Source organism: Tupaia chinensis, unplaced genomic scaffold, assembly GCF_000334495.1.
Source record: "Tupaia chinensis unplaced genomic scaffold, TupChi_1.0 Scaffold000294_5, whole genome shotgun sequence".
NCBI classification, from domain to species: Eukaryota; Metazoa; Chordata; class Mammalia; order Scandentia; family Tupaiidae; genus Tupaia; species Tupaia belangeri.
The window spans coordinates 2,455,001-2,471,890 of record NW_006159782.1 but is presented as its reverse complement, the minus strand read 5'-3'; the positions used below and the strand labels follow the sequence as shown (position 1 = coordinate 2,471,890).

Here is a 16,890-nt window from a genome sequence, read left to right as displayed (position 1 = left end):
ACATGCACTTTTTTTCTTTTAAGAGATTTTTACTATAGGGTGCGTGAACTTGCTGGAGAGACAGAGAGAAAGTAAGAAATCATCCCCCAGGGGAACGCCACAGTTCCTTCTCTTCCATTCTCCTCTTGGGATATGAGGCACGAACAACACATGCACCAATCGTGAGCCTAAGCCACCAGGGTCCAGGACTCAACTGCAGTCAACAACGTGGGGGTCCAGCAATATAACCATTATGCCCTCTGCAAGTCCCCCTAAATACACTTTTAAAATAGGTTTTGGAATAGAAAAAGAATCTGCCCTAGCAGAGAGAAGTGGCTTCATACCATGAAATGGTGAGACCCAGAAAAACAGGCCAACCCAATCCAAGAAAATGTAACTGTGCTTCTTGGAAATCCCCAAACCAGTAGCAGCTGCCCAGCACTGCTGTTTGATTGTGTGAAGACTGTGGCTTATCCACTGCTGACAGAAATGGGGATGAGATTTCGGAAAGCGAGAGGAAGGAAGAGATGGAGCAATGGTGAGTGTGTGTGCATCCAGGGTATACACCAGTAGCAAGCCCAGTCTCACACACCTTCCAAAATGTGCATCCTGACCAGCTCCGATCTCTCCGGCCGGGACCGAATCTTCCGTTTCAGGTAGTCCTCTGTCTACAGCAAAAATACACCAAGAAACTCTCAATACAGATTGCAGGCTCATGGTATGGACAGGACCACAAAAGCAGCCCTGGCTACAGTGGCTGCTGTTGGTCAGTTCTGCAGCCTCATGACCTCCATGTGCAGGGTCTGAGGTGAGGGGAGACTTGGAGAGATCATGTTGTCTTCCAGTTGCAATACCAAGGACCATCCTTCAAGACTATTTGTCTCTCAGGCTGGACTACTAATGGATATATTAAAAAGATTTTTACTTCCATAAAGGTAATAAACGTTGATCCAAGAAAACCTGGAAAAATTGGAAAGTAAAACAACAGTGAAAACATTGAAATCATCTGCTGTTATATTTTTGGATATTTGTTTCTAGTCATTCTTCCATGCAAAAGATAAGCTTAACTTTGCAAAGCTACAAGTATACTGAATAATATTATATCCTATTTCCAAAAATTGAGCATTCATGAGTCCATGAGCATTTTCCACTCATCCTGTATAGCTTCCAAAAACGTGAATTCTGACACATGGTGTCATAGCTCCAGTTCCTGAAAGTCCAGTATCCTCACTTCTGCCATGTATTAGACTCTGGGTGAACAAAACCCCTCCTCTGACAGTCACAGAACCACCCTCCTGGCCCAGGGCTAATTATAATGCATATTGGACTCCCCACCTGACTCTAGAACCTGGCTCTATTTTTTTAAAAGAATCATTTATTTAATTTTATTTATCATTGTCACTCCCCCCCCCCCCCCATTGACTAGAGATGGGGTGGGGCAGGGGGAGAGAGACAGAAAGAGAAAGCAAGCCAAGTCGCCAGGTTCAGGAATTGTGGTCAACCACAGGGAATCCACATCTCAACCACCATGCCACCTGCTGGCCCCTAGAAACTGGTCCTTAAGCTCTACACCAACATTTTTCAAACCACAGGTCAAGTCCATTAGATAGGATACAAGCACAGGATAGGACAAGGCAGGTCAGAATAGAGTACAGAAGAAACGAAACCTCAGACTGCCTATGTAGTAAAGGTCAAGAACGGTCCTCACTTTAGTCATCTGCTCCTCTGCGCTCTGGCTGGACAAGACTGCGCCAGTCTGAGGAGGCTAAGCCCTCTAGGAGACGGTGTAAAGTGGCTACAGAAATGAGACCTCTCTCTCATTTGCAGTGGCCAGAGTACTGCCTCAGCTGCTGCAGAGGATGCAAGAACAGGTGTTAAGTGCTACGAGGTCTTCACAGAGATCAGAAGAAGCCATGTTTTTTAGATTCTCTGAAGCTCTGGCCAAATCTGAGACAGAAAACTGTACTAAGAAAATTTTTGGAGGAGCCTCCACCACACACCAATGCATGTCTTCCACCTGGCCGTTCCTGAGTTGTACCCTTTACAACAAAGAGTGGGCATATTAATGATGTCAAATGGCTGAAGGCTGATTACCTAGAAGGCATTCTGCACTGGTTTAGAAGGTATAGTGTTCCTGATGTTAACCAGAGAACCAGTTTACTTTCACTGCAAGAGTTTAAAGATAAGGACTTTGCAACAGGTATTATTAAAAGCATTCATGACTAATGGGGAGCATCAGTGACTGAAAACACTGATGATAAAGGGATCAGCTGCACGAACACAGCACGGGCTTGCCCGAGTGTGGTCTCTGAGCCACCTGGGTGCTCTGCCCCAGTACAGGGAGCTGCCTGCACAACACAGACAGGCTGGATAAGCAGTTCCATCCCCAGAAAAACAAAGGGGACTTCTCTAGAATACAAGCTGATATTGCTACATTCTATTCATTGGGAAGTGTGAGATGCAAAAGTATCAACTTGTCAAAGCTTTTAATCTTTGGAACTAATTAATAAGCAAACTCTACTGAAACCAATCCAGTATTTTTCATACCTCACCTAAGGTAAATTTTAGTACATGTTTAAATAGGAAAGCAGTTGTTACGATTTGGAAGCCATTTGTGAGCAGATGTGTAAGACAGGCACATACTGGATATATTAGGTTATTGGGAAAGTCATGACATATTTTTCCATTTTTCTATGCAAAAATGCATTATGACTTTCCCAGTGACCCAATACATGTTCACCATGTGTTAGAAAATAAAAGTATTTTGATTGAAAAAAAAATACAGAATCCACAGAGCAAAGTTTGCTTGCCAGCTTTGCTGCTTCCTACCTGGACGAGTTCATTAACCTCTTTTAACTCTAACCTCCATTAAGTAAGGATAATAAATGCCTACATCATACAGGTGATACACAGATAAATAAGAAATGAGACAACCTCACATGTGAAACTGATCAACTACCGATAAAACAGTAGCTGTTTTAACTAGTCCTTACTCGCTCCTGGCCCATTTGAGAGACACTCAGAAAACGGGGCCAAGTATGTGGACCGGACTAAGCCAAGGCGATGCCAAGCTCCTTTCACCCCTAAGGCCCCACACTTTCGAATGTTATATGAGCAATTAAGACAGTGCAGGTTGTTACTCCTTTAGTTTCCAGTACCCACAACCCCACTCTAAGAATCAATCATAACTTTCTAGTGAAAAAAATAGACAAGCTGGAAGTAAATATTTCAGAGTCTGTAAAAAAGCTATGGTCTTTTGGGAAGCCATGGTCCATAATCTTGCAGTTTAGGGTCCTGTTCTTTTTACTTTATGTAAAAGAAAAAAGTAAAGGGAGTGGGGAAGGGAGCAAATTCTGGTGACTTCCCCATCTCAGACCACACCAAACAGCAGAATAACCCCTAGGGGCCTCTGGGGAACTGAAACCAAGAGTGGGACAGGGACGTGAGTGAGGTGCTGCAGCATGAGACCTGGGCTGGAGCGTGGCCCAGTTTCTGCTTCCTATAGGCTCCAGAGCACACTTGTGCTCCAGAGCAGATGGAGATCAGGCAGGCTTACTGTCCCTTGGAATGCCAGCACTGCAGAGGGCTGGGCATCATGGCCTTGGGCCTGGGAAGTGGTTCTGTGGCCAATGTTCACATCTAACATCTATAAAAAGTTAAGCAGCATTAAAGATGGGGAAATTCTAGTGGTCTCCTTTTTTGGGAAAGAGGATCAAGCAATTGACAACTCCAATTATGTTCCATAGAATCACCGCCTTGGGAGGTGGCTGGGGCAAGTGACAAAGAAAGAAAACCAGAACTTTCTATTTAGAACTGAGGGTCAAAGGCTCACAAAACAGTTGTGCTAGCTGGAAGGAAATACAACTAGGAACGTATTGAGCTCTGTGAGGAGGTCTAGGGGTAAAAAGGTGCCTTACCCTAGCCCGCTCCAAGCTCCTTCTCTGCTCATGGAATGCAGCTGGACTTTTCAAAGCTGTTGAGAGAATAAACACAAAAAGAATTACTATATAGGAAAGCATCAGGTCTAGTGCTATACATTTCAGTGAAGACATCTTAAATTCAAGTTAATTTTAGCAGTACTATTAATATTAGCTGAAATGAAGGAGAAAATGACACCTGAATAAGAGTATGTCTTTATGGTTTAGCTACTTCACTGAAACAGTTCTGGTCACTTTATGCTTCCTAATGGGAATGGTCATCGACTAAGCTTGGGATCAATAAAGTATGCCCATAGTTTTATTTTTGTTTAGTTTTTTTTTTTTCTTTTGAGAGGTTTTTGCTATAGGATGTGTGTGCTAGCCAGAAAGACAGAGAGAGACACAGAAAGCAAGAAATCACCCCCCTGGGGGAGGGGGGTGGCCACGCTGCAAGCCCTTCTCTTCCATTCTCCTCTCAGGATCTTGGGCATGCACACATATGCTCCCAGTGTGTGTTTAAGCTACCAGGTCTGGGACTCGAACCACAGTCGACTACATGGGAGTTCAGCAGCATAGCCATTACGCCAACTGCTGGTCCCTCCACAGGATAAGTTTTTAAAACCACCCTGTATGGTCACATGACTGTCAGCCACATAGCCCAAGCAACCAAGCCTCCAAGAGCACCTGCTGGGCTTCCCTTACTCTTGGAAGACCTGGACACAGGGAAGGGCAGAGTGTGGGCCAACTGCCTGACTTCTCCAACCTCACTAGAATCACTAACTGGCCCAACTATTTCAGTGGGAAAGTTAAACCAAAAAGATCTATATTCACCACTCAGGTGCCAGCTCCTTATTCACTTGAGCTGATATTAATAGTACTGCTAAAATTAACTCAAATTTCATCTCTAAAGAAGATCCTCACAGTAATGGTATGGCTGACCATGGTGAAGAACACACACCACCAGCAGCTGACAAGGGCTCAGCTCTATTCTGGGGACACCACCACAGAGACCACAGCTCTTGACTCCAGCAAACAATGCTCAGCTGGCAGGACCAAGTCAGGATGTTCCACAAATGCTGCACTGTGGTTGGAGGGTCTGTCTCCCTTTGTCAAAAACTTGGCTATCAGGACAAATAACAACTTAAGACACCCTGAAGATGAGAGGGAAAGGAGTGGGGAACAATGGCAATAAAAGAAATTTGCAAGACTGTGGTCGGTTTCACTTCTGCTGCTCTAGAATTTCAGAACAGCTGTGAAACTGTGTGTAGAGATAACTTTTGCCAGGCTGCTGGCTATGGGAGGAGCACAGGGCCAAGGAGATGCTAAAAGTAGCAGAAGTACAGAAAGATAGGACCCTATCCTGCCTGGGCCTTGGTGCTTCCTCTCCTCCCCTCCACTCACTGGGGGAGGGGGGCTGGGCCTTGGCAACAGGAGTCCTAGAAGAAAGCTTTAAAACAGTGTTTTATCTTAAGCTAAAAAGAAAAGAACTAGTCTTAAAGCGCCACTGAAATCCCACTCTATCTTCTTACAGCAGGGGGAGCTCTAGATTTAACAATTCATCTTTAAGAAAAGCCAGTACAGATTCTTTCCCCATCCCACCAGAGGATCCCATGGCACTGTCCAGGCTATCCCAGTTCTCATACAGGGAGGTCATGGATATTTCAGTGGGTAAACAGATATCCCCAGCACTTGCTTCTATAAAGTTGGTTCAACTCCAAAATCAATCTCCAAAAGCCCTGCCCTGCAGGAACTGGTGTCTGGGAACCTTCATCAGGAAGTGAACACACCACCTTGGCTCTGAGCAAGTTTAGCACAGGATGAGACAGGAAGTAAGAAAGAAAGGAGAAAACAGCATCTGCCCATCTCACCCAGACTCCGTTCTCCATAGCACTCGTCTTACAGTGATCCTGCACAGTTTTCTTCCTGGTTTCTTTCCTTTCTCATGGTATTGCCAATGCCTAGAGCACCCACACACAGCAAAGTGCTCATGATAATTCATTCAGCGAGCAAATCTTCCATAACTACACACACGAGGTTTCTATTGACAGAGGAGCTAGAAGACTGCAGCACAGCTCCACGCTCCCACTGAAGAGCCAGAACTTTGGCTCTCATCTGGGTTCAAAACTTCGCACAAGACCTAGATAGTCAAGGGGGGGGGTTTCTACCAGTTACTATCGGTGTGATATGGAGTATGACTGCTTCCCAGGTCTCATTTTCCTCTCAGAGTGAGAATCTACCTCTCAGAACTCTCGTAAGAATCAAACAAGCGCAAGAGTACTCGGAAGCGAGTGGTACACGCCAGTGTATTCAAGGTGCCGCTGTCACCAACTGCTGTCATCTGCGTGAATCACCAGATGATTTCTTCACAGGCCTGCTAGTTTCTGCACCACAGTCACAGCTCATCTGTCTCAAACTGTGGCTGGCTTGCTGCCTTGGAACCTATGTTGACTATCTCAAGAGGAAAGGCACAAATTCAATTCTGGGAAAACAACTTCCATGCACAGACCTTCCTGATGGAAGGGAAGAGTACCATCTTCAGGTACAAAGGACAGAACCCCACAAGTGCGTGTGGGTGATAAGTCAGATGCCCTTGGGTTTGTACAAGTTGTTTGGTGATACTGAGTTTAGGAGATTTCCACGTAACAGCAAGAAAGTGATTAATATTTATTGATTAATATTTATGTTGTAGATACTGGGTTGTCAGAAAAGTCATGAGTATTTTTTATTGTTTTTCTATGCAAAAAATGCATCATGACTTTTCCAACAACCTAATATTGTATATGTTAGCTAGTTTAATATTCCCAGTGGTTCTATGTGATACGTAATATTCCATTTACAGATATAGGCAAAGGCCCACCCAGGTGAGAAAAGCTAGCAATGGCAGAGCGAGATTTACAATCTAATTCTTTCCACTCCTCTGGGCTTGTTTCTCAACTTCTTAAAAAAAAAAAAAAAAAAAAAAAGAAGAAGAAGAAAAGAATGTAAGAATGTACTGGTGGCTACAATTACACATACTGAGTCCAGGCAAAGTGGAAAGGTCAGCTAGACCACAGTACTGAGCACCAACAAGTGTAAGAAAGGCTTGAAGGGGGTTTAGGGACCCCTCTGAGGGATTTCTGAAAGCCAAAGTTCAAAACCTGGGACTGCAGCCTTTAGCACAGACACCAGGACGCAAGCTGGGAGTAAGATAAGGCAGCTAGAGGAGTTAGTTGGGCAAGGGGTGGTAAACAGAATAAGAAATGAGGACCAAGGAAAGAATTCAAGATAGTGACCAATCCCAAAAGACTCTTGTAGTGACCAAGACTCTTGTAGTGACCAATCCCAAAAGACTCTTGTTTTATGACACTAAGACCACATGATCTCACTGAGTCATCTACATAGGAACCAAGAACTACAATCCCAGTTTTATGCATGATAAAAATAACCTGCCAGGTTAGGCATGAGTGGTGAGCCCAAACCAGGGCTGATCCAATCTTCTCTGGTCTAAATCTTCTGATAGCTTTCTCAATCAGCTTTCCTGAGTTGCTTTTTCTTGGTCCCTGAGTAGTCCAGAACAATTTGTATTCTCTTTCCCCATTTTTAATTCTGCTCTCTGATAGCAGCAGGCTCGGCAACTTCAACAGCCACTGCTGCTAGGTAAAAGAAGAGGGCAACAATGGTCCCTGTTCCTTTGGGTTTCTGATAGGACTTCCTGTTCAGCACTTCCCAGGCTCAAGGGAGCAGAGGCAACCAGCACTCGTGGTGCACTGGGGACTAGGGGCAAGAGGGCAAGTGTGTATCTAGCCAGCTTTGTCAAAAGCCATACTGTGGGGGCAGCCTAGTGAGGGCAATGGAAAGGTGACCAAGAGTTCTTGATGCAAGAGCAAAGGACAAAGGAGAAAAAAATCACCTCTAGCTTCCATGTCACAAGGATGAGACCCAAGGAAACAGATCAGAGCAGAAAATGGATTATTCTGAAGCTCAGGCCTCTCTAGTTGTGGGAAAACCAGAGGCTTCAAGTTAACTCATGAATATATGTCCAACTAGTAGTGTTCATCTTACCTCCACTTTCCTCTTCCCTGCTGCCTGAACAGTTTTGCCAAGAGGAGCCAGGATATTATTCACTCCAAATTCATTTTCCCAGAAACTCCTAGAAAGCAGTGTCTGGAAAGAGAAACCCTCCAAGGCCAATGCAAATCCAAGAGCTGTGTGCTTTGTTTAGAAGAATGTACATTTTAATGTCAACAGGCAGCTCCTGACCCTTTCTTCCCACCCAGGGGCTGGTTCCATCGTGCTCTCATGCTTCTTGGCGTGAACACAGGGACGTGTGCAACACTGAGGGAAGACAACCAAGGTAACCACGGAACTTGAAGGAACAGAAGTGGCCGAGGGGTGTGGCATTCTTAATCACAGTTTCAGTTCTAGATCTGAGTCCCGCCCCTGCCTGGCTATAACCACCAACTGAAATGCTGTTCCTGCTCACCAGCAGCCATCTGCTTTCTTCCCTGACATGTTTGCTGCTGTGTTAATTCAACGAGGGCATTTCTGAATTATAATAAAAAAAAAAAAAATTCTACTTAAAAAAATATGTATTCTCCCATCCATTTAAAAGGGAGAGCTCAGTGCTGTGCGTTGCTGTGCTATGTTCCCTGTGTGTCTGTAAGGACTGGTGCTCACAGTGTAGGGGGTGCTATGGCCAGACTGGGATAAACTGACCAAGCACTGAAAAACTGTATGAGGACCCTTAAAAATTAACACTGGGGTCAGCAGGTGATGTGTGGTTAGGGCACTGGATCCCATGTGGCCGACTCTGCATTTCAAATCCTGGACCAGCGACTTGAAAAACATGCTGGGTGTGAGTGCATGTCTGCCCAAAGTCCTGTGTGGAGAGAGGATTGCGGTGTGGCCATTCCTTCTGGGGATTATTTCTCCCTCAGTCTCTCTCCAGAGAGTGCATGCACCCTATGGCAAAAGTCTAAAAAGAAAAAAGAAAAAAAGAAATTTGACCCCTCTCAGTAATTTAGGACATCAATACTTTCCTGTCACTAGCCCCCAGAATTACTTAAGCAAGTAGCAAGTGAGTCTTCTAAGATCCACGAAGCATCTGCAAATGCCTCTCAGCAAGGAATGATGGCAACTAATCCTCAAACCTCATTTCCTCATTAAGAGATAGATATTAGGTGCCTGGGTCTGAATGTCACTTTATTTGGTGCTGACATAAAAATGATGGCTCCCATCCTTGAGCCAGAAGCTCGCCAACAATTCTGTGTCCAGAAGAACTCAAATGCCTGAATGTAACACAGCTGACAGAGGCCAGCAGTATACCACAGTAAATGTGGCCTTTCAGGCAGCCTGTTGGGCTTCTCTTTCCACTGTGGAGTAGTGGACATGAACACAGCACACCAGTGGAGGCTGTGTGCACATAGCGGAGAAAAACATATTTAAACAACCAGGTGAGAAACCTGAAATATATCCATCCATCCATCCATCCATCTAGTAATCAGGTATTAAAGCAAGCACTATGCTGGTTATTAAGACTGAGGAGACACAGATGGGATCCTGGCCCTTAACAAGAGCTTGTGGTCTGGTGGAGAAAAAGGCATATAGTTATGACCTGAGCTGGAAGCACACCATAGAGGTAAACTGCTACAAGGCACCTGAGGGAAGCATACATAACTATGTAGAAAACCCCAAATGAACTGAAGAGGCTGACAAGAAAGGGAGTGGGGAGACCATCTGGGGAAGAATAAGAACCTCAACACGAAGGTGTGAGAGAATGAGGCAGTTCAAGGAACAAGTGGCTGGGTACCGTTGAGCTAAGATGCTCATGTGGGGATGATGTGGCTGGAAAGGTAGGGAGAGCCCAGCCCCCAAAGAACTTTAATATGCAACTATAGGGACACTTCTGCTTCTGAGAAGATGAACTGGGTGTATTTTTCTCTATTCTTTCCACTAAGTAAAAACTCTGGACATGATACATAAAACAAAAATAGTTCTGAAAGGCGGAAAAAAGGAAGGCACACTGGCTAGGGACCTCAGAACCTGAGGAATGGCAAGTATTCTTTTCACTTCATATTCCCTAAACATGGAGCTGAAGAAGTACAACCCAGAAATGCCAAGATGGAGACCAAAAAAGGGGCCACAACAAAATACAAGATACTCTGTTACTTGTAAAGGACCAGGAAAGGTCAACAGAAAACCTTTAGATTACAATTGTTCTACTCCAATCAAATGTCATGGACAAAGAGTAGCCTCAAATCCCTGCCCCCTCCCTCCAACTCCTCCTGCATAAAGGCTGAACTGGGAGACTAGACTTCCACTCTTGCAAGGCTGTAATGAGGAAGCTCAATACCACTGCTGGGTGATGTCAGAGAAGGTCAGGTGGGAAGCTGGGACTTTCACTCTCTCCAGCCACCAGTAACAAACACCCTCCCCCACCAGTGTAAGTGGAGATCAGGTGAGGAGTATGGACTTATACCCCTACCCAGCACTAATGACGCCCTCCTCCTCCCTGCTGGAGTGAAGTCATCAGAGAGCTGGTGAAACTAGGACTTCCACCATCACCCAGTATTAACAAGGTCATCCTCACCACAGTGTTAGTGGAGACCACTGTGGAGAGCTGGAGCTCTCAAGCCTCAGGAACTTTGTCAGTGGCTGCCAAGAAGGGAACCGGGATTTCCACTTCCACCTGCTTGTAATGAGGCCACACCATCCCCATATTCCCCTGCTGAAGCAGGGTCAGACAAAGCCAGCTGAAGCAGGAGAGAAAATGTAGAGACTTATTACATATCACAAAAATATCCACGTTTCCATTAAAAAAAAAAAAAATCACTTGGTGTACACCAACAATCAGGAGGACTTCACACTGAAAAAAGACAACCAAAAGATCCCAACACTTGGACCAGCAGGTGTCATGGTGGTTAAGGCGATGGATGCTCTCACAAGACCGACCACTCTCACATGGCCGACCACGGTTCGAGTCCTGGACCTGGTGGCTTGTTTTCTCAGTCTCCCCCCAACTGTGTCTCTCTCTGATCAAATTAAAATAAATGAATAAATAAAATTAAATTAGTAATTCTTAAAAAAATTTAAAAAAAAGAGAGAGATCCCAACACCAAGAGAACAGATGCTACAATTATCAAAGATTTTAAAGCAGCCATGATAAAAAAGAAATACTTGAATGAGCAATTATGGAACATACTTGAAACAAATGAAAACACAGGGAATTTCAACAAATAGAAAATTTAAGCAAAGAAAGAGAAGACAACAAAGAAAAACAAGGAAATTTTAGGAGTGAAAAGTAAATGAAAAGCTCAGTGGTTGGGCTCCACAGCAGAACAGAGGGTACAAAGGAAAGAATCAGTGAACTTAAAGTTAGAACAGGAAGTACCTAATTTAAACAACAGAGAGAAAATATACTAAAGGGAAGAAAAAAAAAAAAAAAAAAAAGAACAGGGCCAACCCCACAGCACAGCAATCAAGGAAGCCAGATCCTACACTCAGCAGCAGTTAGAATCCTGAAGGGATGGAGAAATCAAAGAAAGGACTGTGAAGTGACTGAACTTCACTAAAGGGTGCTTTCTCTCTCTCCTCCTCTCTTCTTCTTCTTCTTCTCTCTCTCTCTCTCTGAGGAGTGCATGTGCTCTCTGGCAATTTTAAAAATAAAATAAAATTTTAAATAAACAGAGCCCTAGGGACCTGGGGGGACTTTAGCAAAAAAACCTAACGTTGTATTAACAAAAAACCTAACATTGTATTATTAAAGTCCTGAAAGAGAAGAGTAAGTGGGGTTGAAAAGTTTCTTAAGGAAAAAATGGCTAAAAACTTTCCAAACTTCTCCAGAGATGGAAGCCTACAGATCCAACAAGCTGAGTAAGCCCCAAACAAGACAAACCCAAAGACACTTATGCCAAAAAGGAAGTGGCACAATACTTTTCAAATGAGATTAAGGATCATATCCTGAGTTCAGTGTGTGGCCACCACATTAGCCAAGGAGTGAAGTAACCCGACCACATGGATAGGAGTGGTGGTGTTGCATGTTTACATTAAAAAAAAAAAAAAAAAAAAAAAAAAAGAGCTGAAGCATTCCTAGTCATTACCATGTATTCATTTCACCTTCACTGTCTGCACTCACAGGACCCTCTTTCAAGTCCTATCTCCTAATTTTGAAATTTTCAACCTACAAGTACACACAATGAAGGGCCCTGTAACTCTGAACTAGATTCACTAGTTACCTTTTAGTTATTTTTGTTCATTCTCTCTCTTCCTCACATATACTTTCTCTTTATGGAATCACTTAGAAGTTAGATATCAAACACAACATTTCACCCCAAAATCTTTTAGTGTGCATTTCCTAAAAATAAGGACATCCACTTTCGTTAACTAAAATACTTTTATAATACCTACAAAAATTAACATTAACTCAATGATAAATCTACTTTATAGTACATATCTGAATTTCTTAAACTGTCCCAAAGGTTTTTCTATAGCAGTTTGTTTTTCCCCAAATCCAAGATTTAACAAATAATTTGTATCACCTTTGGTTGTTTCTTTAGTCACAACCTAGAACAGTACCCTTGCCTTTTTAGATTTTCATGACACTTTTTTTTTGTTTTTGGAGAGGTTTTTGCTATAGGGCGTGTGCAATCGCCAGAAAGACAGAAAGAGACGGAGAGACAGAAAGCAAGAAATCACCCCCCAGGGGGGATGGCCACGTCACAATCTCTTCTCCTTCATTCTCCTCTTGGGATCTTGGGCACACATGCACACACACCCAGTGTGAGTTTTTTAAGTCCACCGGGCCCAGGACTTGAATTGTGGTCAACTATATAGGAGTCCAGCAACATAGTCATTACACCATCTGCTGGTCCCAACACTTTTTTTTTTAAATAGAGCTCTTTTTTGTTTGTTTGTTTTGAGAGGTTTTTTGCTATAGGGCACGTGCGCTCATCAGACAGAGACAGAGAGAGAGACAGAAAGCAAGAAATCATTTGCTGGGGTGGGGATGGGGGGAGGCCACATTGCAATCCCTTCTCCTCCATCCTCCTCCTGAGATTTTGGGCATGCAAGCACACTCACCCAGCATGAGATTAAGCCACTGGGTCCAGGACTTGAACCGCGGTCGACTACATGGGAGTCCAGCGACATAGCCATTCATCCTACTGTTGGTCCCTTTAAGAGAGATTTTGATATAGCATATGTGCGCTATGACAGAGAGACAGAAAGCAAGAAATCATTTGCTGGGGTGGGGATGGGGGGAGGCCACATTGCAATCCCTTCTCCTCCATCCTCCTCCTGAGATTTTGGGCATGCAAGCACACTCACCCAGCATGAGATTTTTTTTTAATTAAATTTTATTTATTTATTCATTTACTTTTAATTTGACAGAGAGAGACACAGAGAAAGAGGAGAAGTGAGAAAGCAAGCCACCAGGTCCAGGACTTGAAACATGGTCAACCATGTGGGAGTATCCAGCGCCTTAACCACCATGCCACTTGTTGGTCCTGCCTGGCTTGAGTTTTAAGCCGACAGGTCCAGGACTTAAACTGTGATTGACTACGTGGGAGTCCAGCAAGGTAATCATTACACCATCTGCTGGTCCTTTATAACACTGTTTTAAGTATCTAGGCCCCATTGTATAATCTGAATTTATTTCCTCATAATTAGATTCAGATCAAACACTCTTGGCAGGAAGATTACAAAGAGGATATATACTTAATATCAGGTCCATGATACCAGATGTCTAACCACTGATGATGCTAGAAGTCTGAAAAGTGACACCAGATTCCTCCATCTTAAAGGTAGGGTTTTCCTTTTCATAATTAACCTATGAGTTGCCCTGGCAACACTGTCAGGCCATGTGAAAATTCTGTTCCCCAACAACTATTTACCTAATAGTTTCAGCATCTATTGATAATCCTTGCCTGAACTGATCATTATAAAATTGATTTTGTAATTGGAAGTGCCAAATTGTGAACCTTTTTTCTCTTTGAGAGAAATTCTTTTTTTGGAGAGGTTTTTGCTATAGGGCCTGTGCACTCGCCAGAAAGAGACAGAGTGCGAGCCGGAAAGCGAGAAATTACCCCCACACACACCCTAGGGCGGATGGCCATGCCACAATCCCTTCTCCTCCATTCTCATCTTGGGATCTTGGACATGCATGCACACATGCCCAGCCTGAGTTTAAGCCACTGGGTCCGGAACTCGAACCATGGTTGACTACATGGGAGTCCAGTGACACAGTCATTACACCAACTACTGATCCCAAGAGATTTTTGCTATAAAGTGTATGTGCTCACCAGAGAGACAGAGGCAGAAAAGAAGAAATCACCCCCTGGGAAGATGGCCATGTCACAATCCCTTCTCCTTCATTCTCCTCTAGGGATTCTGGGCATGCATACATATGTGCCCGGTGTGAGTTTCAAGCCGCTAGGTCCAGGATTCAAACCATGGTTGACCATGTGGAAGTCCATCGCCTTAACCACTATACTACCTGCTGGCCCCAGTTGTGAACATTTTTACAAGATCACTATAGTAATGATCAAGAGGCCATTCAGGGGACCAGACAGTGACACAATGTAAAACACAACACTCTGAGAGGCTGATCCATGTGGGAAGGTTCTGGTTTGTGTCTGGAGCTCTCGCTGAGTGTGCCAGACACGTGTACCACTGATTCCTAACACATTTCATGCCCAAAATCCTGAAGAAGGGAGAAATGGAGAAGAGACTGGTGTGACCATGCTCCATGGGTAGTGCTTTCTCACTCACTCACTCTCTCTGGCGAGCACAAGCAGCCCCTGCTACATTTTTAAAAATGTAAAAATCAAGCTGGACAAAAAACAAACAAAAAAGGATAATAAATATAAAAACAGTCATTGCAAATGGTGTCCTTGCCACCCTCACTTCTGACATCTGTGCAGTGTGTTCATAATGGCCTTACCTGAGCTACTGCCCATGTATTACAGCTGAGAAATGGCATGTCTGAGATCACGTCACGGTCAACTGCAGACTACACTGATTCTCCTGAGTCCAAAATCCAGATCTTTTTATTTTGTATGTTTCATAAAGAAGTGGATGATCGAGGGCCTACCAGGTGGTGTACTGGTTAAGGTGTTGGACTCCCACATGGCCAACTATGGTTCAAGTCCCGGACCCAGCGGCTTGAAACATGCTGAGAATGTGTACATGGCATGCCCAAAATCCTGAGAGGAAAAGGGATTATGGTGTGGTCATTCCCCGAGGAGGTAATTTCTCACTTTTTGTCTCCCAGTCTCTATTTCTCTGGTTAATGCACATGCCCTACTGCAAAAATCTCTCAAAAAAAAAAAAAAAAAAAGTGATGGTGATGAAAAAATAACAACAGTGATTTTTAATGTGATCTACATTTTGCCTTCTTTTCCTGGCTAATCCTCTGGATACAAATGCCGCCTTGTAATTTTCTCAAATGTTGGCAGTGGGACAGAAGAGAGAACTTCAGATCTAACCTTAGAAAATGTCTAGTGGGCACACATTCTCCCATTTCATTTCCCTCCAGGCTTCTCTCGAAGGGGGCAGCACAGCACATAGAAAACAGAGTCACTGTATTGTATAACTGAACTCCATCCAAAGTTCACCAAATCTTTTGCCACATTATTTGGCCCTAGTGCAAGGGCTTGTCACTCAGCTCTAAGGCAGTTCATTAACTTGCCAAAACTGATCACTGACATGAGACAAGGCCACAAGAGAGCTGGGCAAGTCAGGCTTTCACCATGTTGGAGACAAGGTTTATAAGCTATCTATAATGAATCACTTCAAATGAACAGCCTCAGTAGTCTCAGAAATGTGTGCCATCAACCCTTGAGTCATGTGGACAGGGCTATTTTCTCTTCAGAACTTCTAGGGAGAAAAGAACAATATTTCATGCCATCACTGATGGTGGAATGCAGGAAGATGCCAACTGCTCTTAAGCCAGAGTTTCAGCAAGTGTGGTTTGAGAACCATTTGCATGAGAATGTCTTTGGAGAAGACTAATCTCTACAGAATGCAGATTCCTAAGCCTCAAGGCTTTAGTAGTTCTTTGGGTGATTCTACTGCCTCTAAAATTTGAAAACCATGGGACCAGCAGTTGGTGTAATGGCTATGTTGCTAGACTCCTGTGTAGTCAACCATGGTTCGAGTCCCAGACCCAGTGGCTTAAAATGACACCAGGTGTGTATGCGCGCATGCCCAAGATCCTAAAGGAGAATGGAGGAGAAGGGATTGATTGTAGCGTGGTTATCCCCCTGGGGGGTGATTTCTTGCTTTCTGTCTCTCTGTCTCTCTCTGCCTTTCTGGTGTGTGCACGCGCCCTATAGCAAAAAACTCTCAAAAAAAAAAAATTTACAAAACCAGTCATCTGGTGGTGTGATAGTTATGGTGGCTGGATCTCACATGGCCAACTGCTCAGTTCAAATCCCAGACCCTAAGGTTAGAGAAACATGCTGGGTGCATATGTGTGTGTGCCCAAAATCCTAAAAGGAGAAATGGAAATGGAAAAGGGATTGCAATGTGACCATCCCCTCTTGGGGGGAGTAGGTTTTCTTTTTCTCTCTTCCTCTGGCAAGTCCATTCACCCTCTTGCCAAAAAAAAAAAAAAAGAAGTTTGAAAACCATTGTTTCCCTAGTCTAAAAGACAAGGAAGAGATGAAAAAGCAAAGATTAATTATTTGCTCATTTCCCACTACCAAGTACACCTTGTGGGGCCTAAGAGTGGCAAAGCAGTAAAAAATAGCACTCTCAGAGGCTGGCCCATATGAGAAGGTTCCAAGTTTATGTCCTGAGATCTGCCTGAGTTATGCCTGCTGACATCAAGACCCTGATGGGGATGTTATTGCTCTGCCTCCACCCCTAATCTCTCTGTCTTTGCTCATGGGAGAAACATGTACCCTATGTCAAAAACCTACGGGGAAAAAGTTTTTTTTTTTTTTTAAATAATTGTTTTTTATTTATTTATGCATCCATTCAAATTTAACCTGAGAGGAACGGGGGGGGGGGGCAC

General features: G+C 43.8%; 1 protein-coding gene across 4 annotated transcripts in view; it reads right to left on the bottom strand.

Annotated features, from left to right (window-relative positions):
* Positions 1-16,890, bottom strand: part of MRTFA (myocardin related transcription factor A) — a 112,800-nt gene that overhangs the window by 19,333 nt on the left and 76,577 nt on the right. For all 4 annotated transcript variants that reach the window (XM_027772741.1, XM_014588695.2, XM_014588696.2 and 1 more), the window contains exons 3-4: positions 3,897-3,952; positions 572-647 (exon numbers count right to left, since the gene is read on the bottom strand). In XM_027772741.1, the coding sequence (XP_027628542.1) occupies positions 572-647; positions 3,897-3,952 (132 nt within the window). The remainder of the gene's footprint in view (positions 1-571; positions 648-3,896; positions 3,953-16,890) is intronic.